Here is a 13,145-nt window from a genome sequence, read left to right on the forward strand (position 1 = left end):
TTGATAACTGATTTAAGGCTTAGCCTCATTCTCTAACCTGGAAATTCTAAAGTTATGTTAGCATAAAATGGGTAGAATCCACCTAGAATAGGAAGAAAAGAGAAAGGGACTTGAAGGAATTGTGTTTATCATAGAAAAGGAAAATTGTGTTGCAGGATTCCAGAGGTAAGAAAGAAACTTTAGAATCAGTTGTTTTATGACCCAAATATATGTAGGTACATTTCTGTTCAAAGTCTACTTTTTTTTCAGTTTTATTTGTGATCTCTAAACCCAATGTGGGGCTCAAACTCACAACCCCAAGATCAAGAGCGAAGTCTGACTATTTTTAAAATTAGTTTTGACAAGCAGTAATAGTTTTCATATTAGAATATTACTAGAGTTGCCCCTCTCAATTCTTGACCACTGTGTTCCCAATGACTCACAAATCTCTGTATTAATACACTTATTTTCTATCTAAACACATAACTATGGTCACAGAAAGTCTAGCATACACTTGGTACATACCTATCTCGAACACCACAAATGAATTTCTCTTAGACCAAAATTTCTACAACTACTAATCAATTATTGGTTCATGACAGTAACAATGAAAAAATGAAATTTAAATGATGAAATTGCAAAACCTTAGTTGAAGCTTACAGATAATTTCTATTAATTTAGATAAGTCTCTATTATCCTCATAAATGAACAAATGAAAATTTGTACTTAAGTATTATCTTGTACAGAATTATTAAATGATTTATCTTAAGATAACATACAAACAGCACAAGGCTTACTTATTTTTCTCACCTTTTCCATACAACTGATATGACTTTGTAAAAATATTAATGACACTATGCGGACTTCCCTTTGCCAATTCTTCCCATGGTCCTTTGCTTTGTGTACCACCTATGTGCCCAAAAAGTGGCAAGAATTTTTCGGCTTCCTTCTGAAACTCTTTGATGGGTTCATAACCATTTCTTTCTCCAGCACAAAATTCCTTTTCCTTTAAGATTTCTGCTACCTTCAGTGAGGGCTGTCCATCTTGGTCTCCCTCTTCTTCAGAGAGACTGCCCTCACTAAGAAGAGGCCCTTCACTAACTGAATCTGTGCTGGAACCAAGAGACAATTTGGCTTTGTCTTGAGACACTTGCATATCAGAGCTAGAAGAGTCAGTCTGCCTCTTACACAACTGTGCCAGGAGCCCTTCTGGTTTGGGACCAGGGGATCTCATTCTGAACCTTGATATGGCACTATGAGGTCTTATCATCTCAGGAAGCTTTTTAAATTCACTGAGGTTGCCTACACCAGGAAGATCATCATCAAAAGTTGCATGAGATACACAGGTTCCCATCATCTTTTGAATTCGGGCGGAGAAAACATCTTCAGTATCCTCTTTCACAGGTGGACTTATAGCCTTGGTCCAAGATCCCTCTTCTTGGGGTGTTTGCTGTACATCATACTCAGCGTTCCATACTGACCCATAGTTTATATTAGTGCCAGCTAATTTCTTGGCTTCACTTTCAATCCTGCTGGACAAAGAAGCAGCTGTTGCTTTCAAGGCTTCAATACGATCCAGTTTACTCTTATATTGGCTGGCACCAGGCTTTAACAAGGCATCTGGATGAGCAGCTGGTGAGGTCAGATATGGTTGAGGTGTAAAAGTTAATGGCCCTGAGGCCACAGTATGATTCTTTCTGGTTGGTAAAATAGATTCAAAATCCTTATGCAAAACTCCTACATGCTCTAGACTCAAGAGATGGGAGAGCAAATTTCCAGCTGTTCCAACAAAAGGCTGTGGTTGAGAATTCTGGACTCGTGGGCTCAATCTGTCAGGCTGCATCCATGTAGGTTCCATCAAGTCCCTTCTGGAAACGAAAGTCATACTAAGTTAGTTAACACAGTAACTTAGGACTAAGTCACAAGTTTTTTTTAACTTTTTTTTTTTCTCATAAGAGTAATGCACACTCACCATCGGGGAAAAAAAGACAGGAAAAGAGGATAAAAAAGATAAAGATCACTCATAGCTAAACAATGAGAAAGCGGCACTACTAATATTTCATTTAGAATTATAACTTTCCAAACATTTTTCTGTTTGTGATGTGTTTTGGCATTGTTATTTTCATAAAAATGGAATATTATCATGCAAACTGCTTTCTTCAACTAATACTTTTAAACTATTAATTAAAGAGAGGGCTTCAGGGGCACCTGGGTGGCACAGCGGTTAAGCGTCTGCCTTCGGCTCAGGGCGTGATCCTGGCGTTATGGGATCAAGCCCCACATCAAGGCTCTTCTGCTATGAGCCTGCTTCTTCCTCTCCCACTCCCCCTGCTTGTTCCCTCTCTCGCTGGCTGTCTCTATCTCTGTCGAATAAATAAATAAAATTAAAAAAAAAAAAAGAGAGAAGGCTTCATAATCTTTAAAACTCTGTGAACAAAATTCTTTACAACATTGGCTCTACCTGTTTCTTTAAAAATGTTATACAGGGGTGCCTGGTGGCTCAGTCAGTTAAGCGTCTGTCTGGCTTAGGTCATGATCCCAGGGTCCTGGGTTCGAGACCCGCATCGGGCTCCCTCCTCAGTAGCGAGCCTGCTTCTATCTCCCTCTCTCTGCCCCTCCCCCTGCTTGTGCTCTTCTCCCTCATGCTCGCTCTCTCTGTCTCTCAAATAAAAATCTTTAAAATAAAATAATAAACAAAAGTAATGTTACATAAAAGAGAAATGCTTAAGATTGCTAAATATTAACATAGGCATCATATTCATTATTCTAGTCAACAAATATTTAATAAATGTTTATGTTTAACACTGTACATACTGAAGAAATAAGGAGACTATTACAATCTCAATTTAAAAAAATTAATGAACATCAATGAGTACCAATGCAAAACTATGAATACCAGTTATAAATATACAATACGGAGTAGGGTGTCCATAAAGTCTAAAAACAGAATAAAGACGTCCCAGATGACATTTTATAAATAACGTATGTTTCCAGATCATGGACACCCTGTATATTAAGGGATATTATAAAAACATGAAAGGTCAATGTTAACTATTAAGTAGATGATTATGAAAAAACAACATGTGGGGGCGCCTGGGTGGCACAGCGGTTGGGCCTCTGTCTTCAGCTCAGGGCGTGATCCCAGCGTTGTGGGATCGGGCCCCACATCAGGCTCCTCCGCTATGATCCTGCTTCTTCCTCTCCCACTCCCCCTGCTTGTGTTCCCTCTCTCGCTGGCTGTCTCTATCTCTGTCGAATAAATAAATAAAATCTTTAAAAAAAAAAAAACAAACATGAGATTTTGTCTTTGGTCTTGTCCATTATTTTTGGATGATGACATAAAGATATGCTTATCAAATTTGCAGATGACAGAAAGCTAGGAGGCATGGCTAACCCAACAAATTATCAAATTATGATTCAAAGTGATTTGAACAGGCTGCAATCTTGACCAAACTAGTATGGATAAATGTGAAGTCTTACCAATTAAATTCAAAAGAATCATCTGGAGGAGGGTAAGCAGAGTGATAAGAGAATTGGAAAGCGTGTCATGAAAGGTTTGGTTGGAAGTTATATTGTAGTCTTTTGTATTGAAGGGCTGCTATGAAAATGGAATGAAGGAAGACCAGTGCATAGATTCTGTGCCACAAAATGTAATGTGTGAGGCTCAAACTAAGCTTGTAGTAAGGGGAATACAAAGGAAGTTATAAATATAAAAGATATTGCTGAGTAAAAATCCAAGATCTGTAAATTCAAGTATTTAGAATGCCAATTATGTGCCAGGCTCTATGTTGATGCTAAAGGAACAAGGAGACAAAAATCCAGTTAATCCAGTTAAGACTTAATCCTTAGTTTCTCAAGATCTAGCAGGGATGAGAGACTAATAAGTAGTCAAAATACAATGTCATAAGTACTAATATAAAGATAGGAAAAGTTCAATAGAGTGTGGATAGAAAACAAACTCGGCTAGCCAAGGAAAGTGGCTTTTGAGCTAGGTCTTCAAGGTCTTCAAGGTCAGATATGTAATTTGTAGTCTCCCAGGTAGCTAATGAAAAACATGGGACATGGGCAAGGAAAAGAAATGCCATGCGTCCAAGCATAAAGTAACTGAGATATGTTGAAACTACTAACAGAAATGGGGAACCTAACAAATGGGTAGAGGGAAAAGTGGAGGCATAGATTATATATCACAAGTTAAAGAAATTTGATATTAAAAAGAAAAGGAAAGGAACACGTGCAAGGTAATAATAATAGATCTGTTTTACATTTGGTTTATTTCTATGCATAAGTTATTTAGAATTAGAAGGAAATTCAGGGAAAGGTAAAACAGAAGACAGGAAGCTAGCAGAGTATGTCTGACAATAATAATGGGACTGAGATGAACTGGAGAGTACACCTACCTAAAGGTATTCAAATTCAAAAATTTTTTTAAAGTTTATTTATGCTTGAAATTTGAAAGGTATTTACAGCCTTAAATAAATCATATGGAACTTACTGAGAGGCAGTGTGTAGAGTGGTTAAAAGCACAGGTCTCTGGAATTAGACTGCTTAAGTTCAAATCCCTCTCTACCACTAATATTTTGACCTCTTAGAAAGTTAAATTCAAGGCTTCAATTGCCTCTTCGGTAAAATGGGAATAACAAGAGTACCTAACTAAAGAAATTACAAGAATTAAATAAGATAACATACGCAAAGTACTTAGATCACTGCCTGGAAACTAACAAGTACTCAATAAATGTTAGCTATCTTTACCAGTATTCTTATTCTTTCGGGGGGGTTGGAATGAAGTGAAAGGACTATCTGTATTAACCCGTTATTGGAAAGTATTTGATTTTTATTTGTGTGCTGTCAAAGAAGAGTTTCAAAATCTTTCTCTTCCCGAAATGATTCAAGTATTTAAAACCATATCATCTCAAAATCACCTCAAATTCCACACATAGGTTACTTTTACTTCATTGCAAACAGTATATTACAGCAAGAAAAAAATTTTTCTTAAGAAAGCTTAAGGTAAAATAGTCCTTGATCAGCAAATCTAGCCCTTGTTCCTAGTCCGTTCATATGTTCACATGCATATCCAAATATAGCTTTTGAAAGGTACAATGGATAAACTGGAATGAGTCATATGAAGAAATTTTGATTAGTAATAGATACAAACATGCCTTTTGAAAATTATTCACCACAAATATTTAAAAATATTAATTTCACTGTGATTCATTCATCTAACACAGTTTTGCTGTGTATTTAGTCCAGAGAAAACAAGAGTGCTTCCAACATCAGTTTACAATGGATATGAAAGGACAGGGAAAAGTTGAACAACAGAATAGGGTATGCATATGTACAGCTGTACACCATGCTTAAGTACCCATGAGAAGTTAACTGATTTCTAAATAAACTTCTTGATCATGTAGAAGGTCAGTCAACAAAATTCACTGCACATAGGCCACTATACTAAATTTCATGGAAAAAAAAGGACCTTCATCATCCTTCGTTCTCCCCTTCTTACCTTGCAAGAGGCTGTGGAGGTTCTGACAGAGACAAGTCACTACTGGAAGATGCACTTAGGGGACGTTCCTGTACTTTGTTTTCTTTGTCAGATTCTCCAGAAGGCTGATACCCTGGTCTGGTCTAGGAGAAAAGGACATTGAATTTATGTGACTCCTATCACAAAGATATACTCAGGGAGTATATAAGACAAATACTGAGTCACTTCAACTTTACAAAGATCACGAAATGTGGGGACTTTTTCTCTTAAATAAAACCGGTTCAGATTTAGTTTATCTTAAGCAGCCACTACAATTAACAGCAAAATTATACCTGAAATCCAAGAAAGGCAACTAATACTAACTGCATAATTTGAAGTAAGTACGCTTTCTAAACCTCCTAGAAATACTAATAGCATTTACCTTCTCAGGGTTATGAGGATTTACTGAAGCTTTAGCCTATAAAACCTTTGAAACAGTCTGTGGGACATGGTACATACTCAACATTATTCTTAAAAACAACAGCAATACTCATAAAATTATTACATACAGTAGGATATTCTCTAATTTCAGCACAGATCACAAAAATAGGCTTTTATTAATATAATCTAACTTTCTGCTCAGTAATACAATGAAAACTAGGCGAGGATGTAACGAACAGCAATGATGAGAGGAACAGAGATCAGCAATAATCACTCTAGGAAATGCTAACTGAGCACTTGTTTTCAATCATGTTTATCGAATTACTCTTCACATACAATAAATTTCATGAAAAGGTCAACATTATAACAAATACTATCTAAGCAGATGCCTGAATATTAGGAATGATGGCAAATAAGCTTTTTCTGATCACGAATGACTTCCTTTTGCATTTTTGACACTACTGTTACCTGTGTTTCCTGTGTAACATGTTGATGAGGCGGCTCCTCGAGCAAGGTCTTTTCTAGTAGCAGTTTGGAGTAAGTATCCTGCAGTCGCCTAGTTACTGATGGCTCAGAAGGAGGCACGTTTTTTACTTTAGTAAAGGCTTCTTTCTGTTTCCGATAGAGCTCCTGTAATCGTTTGTTCTTCTGCTCAGTGGCCTCCTTTTGAGCCTTCTTCTCTTCATTTTGCTTCCTCTTCCTTTCCTCCTGCTGTCTGACAATGTACTGTCGTACCTCATCTGTGTCATAGTGGCGCTTTTTGGAAATAACAGGGGGATCTTCATTAGCTGTTATTTTGTCAGGTTTTCTTTTTACTGGGCTGTGACTCCTAGGAGCTTGTACTGGTGCTGATGACTTCTGATTCTGTAACTCTCCTATCTCTTGCCTTGCAGCCTGAACTGCACAATCCAGCTGTAGGTCGTCAAGAATTCCACGAATTTCAAGAGGTAAAAAGTCTTTATTTAAGGTAGTATTTTCCTCCTGCTTATTATCTGGAAGAGATGGAGCTAATTTCTTTGTATTATTTTCAGAGCGAGCTCTACTTCTTGAACGTTCTGAGTTTCGTGGAAGATGTCTATGTGAAACATCCAATCTAGGATCAGATTCTGCTCTTCCAATATGACCCCCTGCAAAGTATGAACTGTTAGTGATGTATTAAAATCCTATACTCATTTCTAAGATTTGTTGTAGTGAGGAGAAAATTAGAGAATGTCACTTTATGTTAAACTCAAATTTAAATATCCTATGAAATTGTTTAAAGAATATTATAGGAGGAAAGAAAAACATTTTTTTAGAAGAGAATAATTTCAATCTTTAAAAAGAACTATACTTGGCATTTAAAAAATGCATTTTTAATATTTCTGAAGTAAAGACAGATCTTATTGCTGACGTGAATATTTAACTACTAATAGAGAGTTACTATTTCTCTCCCATGTATATTAAATGTTACTATCTCTATCCCTAAGCCCCTAAAACAGATGTTTAAAAACCAACAATGTTAAGCTGCCACAATTCTCCAATGAATAACAGACAAGAAATTAAATATATAGAAAAACAATCATTTTATAATCTAAACGTTGATGTGACTTAATTTTAAACTGAGAATGCATATGAATTTATTTACAAGCTAGAGGACAGTGAAGAGGAGTAAATGCAAAGTATGTATTGACTTCTATATATACCTAATTATAGTTGTAATTGCATTTCTTACTGAATCCATTCTAGAAGTTCAAATTAATTGAAGCAAATTTTGTTAATGAAAAGGAAAGCTGGCCTATAGGTATTTGTATTTCATTTCCCAAAATTAGTGTTTATGAAAAAAGTAAGTAGTTATTTCAAAGAGCACTTAAAACACTTCAAAACGAGAAAAGCAATGCACTTGAGTGTCAAACCAAAGAGTTTTAAGATCCTAGATAAAATTTTGCCACCCAGTTAATGTATACAGCCTTGAGAAAAATCACTTCTCTCTTGGGGCCTGCTTCCTAATCTGTCAAATAAAAAAACCCAACATTGTGAATGTGTGCCTGTGTTGTGTATAGAGGGATAAGACAGATTGGACTTAATTCCCTTAAGGTCTCTAAAAGTCTAATAAAATCTAATTAAATGATGCTTTTCTATTCACATGACAGCTAAATGTAATTAATATAACAAACAGAACTCATAATAAAAGTCACCATAACATCTATATATGGAAATTATCCATAGACAAGCCCAATAGAACATTTCTTCTTTTATGAGCTACATTCACAATTATAAACCAAATTCTTAAAGCATTCTCAAAAGAGTACTTTCACCTCCTCTAAGTACTTACACAAGCAATTTTTAATTGTTCTTCTCAACAATTTTAATTACTGAAACAATTTAATAATTTAACTACTCACCAGACTTAGTAGTTCTTTCTCTTCCACTTCTGTCACTTGATGCTGTTCTTCGCTCTTTTTGCTCCACTCTGGGTGCAGGCCCCAGGATCTTCTTTACTAATTTTTGTCCATCTCGCCAAGAGGATGTACTTATTAGACGACTGCTACCTAAAATATATATATATACATATTGGGTTGAATTTAAAACTTCAAATTTATCTCTAACAAGTGTATCTAGTCAACCATACAGGTTTTGTAATTAATCTTATGCTTATCTTATGCCAAAGTCAAAAGGTTTACAATCTAATTTTTAACACAATGTCCCAAAAATCAAACAGCAGTTTAAATCTTGATTTATCCACACATCTCATTTAAGTGTAAAATGCTTTGAAAGTTAAGTACCAAATATTAACGATTCCCAAAACCTCAAGTAGAACACTGAATCCAACAGTTTGGGCACAGAGCAAAAATACCTTAATTATAGTAAGGGTTTGGTTTACCAACAGTACCTGGCACATTGTAAAATGTATGTCTGCTGAAAGAACAAATGACTTAATCTTAGCATAGGAAAAAAATCTGGAGAAACATGCAACAGTTAACAGTGATTACCTTTGAAGGGGATAGTATTATAGGGAATTTCACATTATATTTTATAGATATGTACCAGAACTACACATTACCTTTTTATGTATAAAACAATGATACTCAAAAAGCAAGTATCATCAACATTTTAAATTGCCCTCATTATGAAAGTTCAAAAACATAAAAGCAGGGTCCAATAAATATAGCTGTTGATAAGAGACAAATTATTCATTTACTACTTTCAGATTGTAAAAAAATTAAAATTAGACCATCATACTCCAACACAGGTAAAGTACTGTGTGGCTGTTTTAAATTATAATTTCCATAAGAAATTAGAGAAATGTTCTTGTGGTAAGATGCTAAGAGAAAAAGATAAAATGTTATGAATGCAATGATTACGATCATCTACTATTATGATTTTAAAACTACTGTAAGGAAATAACAAAATACTAGTACTTTACGTGAGGATAGTGGTTTTCTCTGTTTTCTTCCATTTTTCAAGCTTTCTGTGATGCTGTTTTATTGTATTTATAATAAAAGACATCCTATTTAGAGTTCTTTTAAAAAGTTTTCCATTTGGGTGGATGCCTGGGTGGCTAAGTCTGTTAAGCTTCTGACTTTGCTCAGGTCATGATCCCAGGGTCCTGGGATCGAGTCCCACATCGGGCTCTCTGCTCAGCAGGGAGTCTGCTTCTCCCCCTCTCTCTCCTCTCTGCTTGTGTGCTCTCTCTCTCTCTCCCTCTCAAATAAATAAAATTTTAAAAATAATAAAAAGGCTTCAATTTAAAAGTTTAAGTGAAAGTACAGTTTTAATGAAAACATCCAGTACGAAGAAACATGAGTTATAAATCTGTGTGTGCTATTTACTTTGTTTTTGCACCTTGTTATTAACCTTAAATGATCTATCTAAAATATTTAAATGGCTTTAAGTCTATTGCTGAATCTATTTATAAGAAACTTTATGTTCTACTGTATGGTGACTAATATAACAAAATAAAAATTATTAAAAAAAAAAAAGAAACTTTATGTTCTTAAGCAAAATGAGAGAACAGGCTTCTCTTCGATTTCAGCTTAATTTTCCAAATCAAAAGCAAGCAACCATGAATATACTGGGTAGTTATTTATAAATGCTGGTTTCTGAATATGCTGTGTGGTTATTTCTAAATTCTGGCTTTCTGGAATAGTCTCATGCACTCATTGGTAGAAAAAGAGGACTTTAAGTATAGATAAACTATTAATACAGCGTTAGCACATTTAATGACTCTGTCTCTCAGTCACCGCACAGTGTATACATGGGAATTAGCCTACAAAAAAACCCGATAAATACAATCCAAGATCAGTATTTACAAGTTATAGTTGTCTCAATGCTTCATTTCGAACTATGCCCCTGGCAAGAATATTAGATAATACCACATGAAAAATAACACTTTGTCATATTTTCGTCACGTTAAAATTAGTTTATATTCCAATAATTCATGTTCTTATAAAATTTTATTTTGGGGGGCACCTGGGTGACTCAGTTAAGCTTCTGCCTTTGGTTCAGGTCATGATCTCAGGGTCCTGGGATTAAGCCCCACGTTGGGCTCCATGCTCAGCAAGAAGTCTGCTTTTCTCTCTCCTGCTTTGCCCCTCCCTCCAGCTCGTGCTCTCTCCCTCTCTCTTTCTCTCAAATAAATAAATTTTTTTTTTAATTTTATTCTTTATTTTTTATTTGTATACAGCCAGGTCATTCTGACATCTAGAGTTAACAATGAGTGTCACAAAATAAGTTATTTGATATTCTATAGATTAGCCTATGACCAGAAAAACAAGTACCTGATTAAAAACCAGTGCCCCCTCACTGCTGTTCCATGTTCCCATAAGACCCTGTAGAGTCCCTATGATACATTCATCACATTTTAACTATGTATCTACTGTTCTCCTGACAAGACTGTAAGTTTCAAGAAGGCAGGGGCCATGTATTACCACTGTATTGCCTAAGTTTAGTATAGCAGGTGCCTCACATATAGCAAGTGCTCACAAATATCTCCATAATGAACGAATGTAAGAATGACTGCTTCTGAATGTCTCCAAAATAAAAGTGACAAATTCCGAACTTCCTCCACTCTCTCACCCAAATTACCCACTAACATGAATAGGACAGCTAAATAACTATTTTCAGGATAGCCAGAAATAATAATTACTATTAATGGAATCATATCTAACATCTGAGTGCTTACCATGTGTCAAATACTGAGCTCCTTTAGGTATTAACTATTTTAGTTTTCACAACAACCCTGTGAGAGAAGTACTACTGCTTTCCCATTTTACATATGGAGAAACCAAGAGACACAAAAATTAACTTACTCACCAAAGGAACAAAGCTAGACATGACAGAACTAGGCTATAAATCCAGGCAACCTGAATTGGGCCTGAAGTGTTAATCACTATAAAACGAGGGAATTCTCATTTTCCCTGATCTGATCTATTTAGAGTCCGGCCTGACCACTATTGGTATGGGTTGCCATTCTTTTCTTATGCAATACTTATTCTCTTATGAGAATAAGTGAAGGGACTTAGTGACAGTTATAAGCAATCCCTTTATATATAAAAGTTCACTACATAAAAATCATTATCTTTAATCTAGTTCATTTCTTTTTTAAAGATTTTATTTATTTATTTGTCAGAGAGAGAGAAAGACTGAGCACAAGCAGGGGTGGTGGCAGGCAGAGGGAGAAGCAGGCTCCCTGCTGAGCAAGGAGCCTGATGTGGGATTCGATCCCAGGACCCTGGGATCATGACCTAAGCTGAAAGCAGACCCTTAACCAACTGAGCCACCCAGGCATCCTAGTTAATTTCTATTAAAAATAAAGAAATAAAAATGTGGGGGGAGAGATGTGTTCAGTATTATGGTGAACATAAGGTTTCATGAGTGTATACAGATATGAAAAGTTATCAAACTAACATTCTAACTATGTGCATCTTATTCTATGTCAGTTATACCTCAATAAAACACATATACAAAATAATGATATGTAAAATGTACTGAATTTTTCTATGTGCCATTTGGTTAGCAAACATTTATTTCCATATAGAATGCCATTTCAGTATTATGTAATTTTAGGGTGGACATGATATTGAGAAAACTAACCTGTTTTGCCTTCCGGACTTGATAATTGTGTTACCTTTTGGACTTTACGTACTGGCTTGACCGCTTTCTTCTCTTTACTTTTTTCAGCAGGTTTCTCTTTCATAGAGATATCATCTGAAAAGCAGAAACACTCACAGTAAATATTATAATGATTCCTACCCACCCACTCATCCTCTCCCCACTATGAAAAATCAGTATAAAGTATATGATTCGGATAGGGAGAAAAAACCCTTCACTGAGGCTATTTCTGTGACCCATAAGCTATCAATGCCAACTCCTCATATGGAAAGGTCTAAAGATTACCACTACCCCCACTGTTAGGTTCTAATTCTTTATTTTTTGTTTTTCATTTTTGTTTTGTTTTGTTTTCAGAAAACCCTTGAGAAATTTACCTCACTTTCACAAACTGGAAGAAGCTATAAAAGTAATGCTTTCCAAGCCAGGGTCATATCATTTATAGAATCTCACAGGTGAGCACTTTCACAGATTCCTATTTCACTTAAAAATTCCTATGTAAAGGGGGCGCCTGGGTGGCACAGCGGTTGGGCGTCTGCCTTGGGCTCGGGGCGTGATCCCGGCGTTATGGGATCAAGCCCCACATCAGGCTCCTCTGCTGTGAGCCTGCTTCTTCCTCTCCCACTCCCCCTGCTTGTGTTCCCTCTCTCGCTGGCTGTCTCTGTCGAATAAATAAATAAAATCTTTAAAAAAAAAATTCCTATGTAAAAAACCGAGATATTCATGAACTTCTAGAATAAACTTTATAAAATACTCAATATGATATTCCCAAATAATGTCAAGGTATTTCACATATAAATTACTAGTCACTAATTTTTTAAATTCCAATCTAGGGGAATAGACTAGCTATACATATAAACTTGAAAATCAAACTCAATTACAGATCTGAAGAACTGTAAACTTAAAATATAGAGCTCTGCATTCTGGGCAAAGTGGAAGTGTGAGTCAAAGGCCCTAAAGCAGGAGCATCTGAGAAACAGCAAGCCAGCCAGTGTGAGTGAAATGAACAAAGAGAAAAGTAGAAAGAACTAGAGTCTGAGACATAACTGAGGGCCAGATCGTGTTGGGCTTTATGAGTCATCGTAAGAGCTTCAGGTTTTACCTAAGAATGAGATTGAGAGGTTTTTGGAAGTTTGGGGGAAAGGGAGTGATATGATCTAAATTAAATTTTAACAAGCTT

At 35.8% G+C, this 13,145-nt stretch overlaps 1 protein-coding gene across 4 annotated transcripts in view; it reads right to left on the reverse strand.

Annotated features, from left to right (window-relative positions):
* Positions 1-13,145, reverse strand: part of CEP350 (centrosomal protein 350) — a 150,115-nt gene that overhangs the window by 99,017 nt on the left and 37,953 nt on the right. For all 4 annotated transcript variants that reach the window (XM_019801310.2, XM_034666851.1, XM_019801309.2 and 1 more), the window contains 5 exons: positions 11,951-12,064; positions 8,260-8,406; positions 6,347-7,005; positions 5,480-5,601; positions 790-1,847 (listed from right to left, as the gene is read on the reverse strand). In XM_019801310.2, coding sequence (XP_019656869.1) covers positions 790-1,847; positions 5,480-5,601; positions 6,347-7,005; positions 8,260-8,406; positions 11,951-12,064 — 2,100 coding nt within the window. The remainder of the gene's footprint in view (positions 1-789; positions 1,848-5,479; positions 5,602-6,346; positions 7,006-8,259; positions 8,407-11,950; positions 12,065-13,145) is intronic.

This window comes from Ailuropoda melanoleuca, chromosome 8 (assembly GCF_002007445.2).
Source record: "Ailuropoda melanoleuca isolate Jingjing chromosome 8, ASM200744v2, whole genome shotgun sequence".
Classification (NCBI taxonomy): domain Eukaryota; kingdom Metazoa; phylum Chordata; class Mammalia; order Carnivora; family Ursidae; genus Ailuropoda; species Ailuropoda melanoleuca.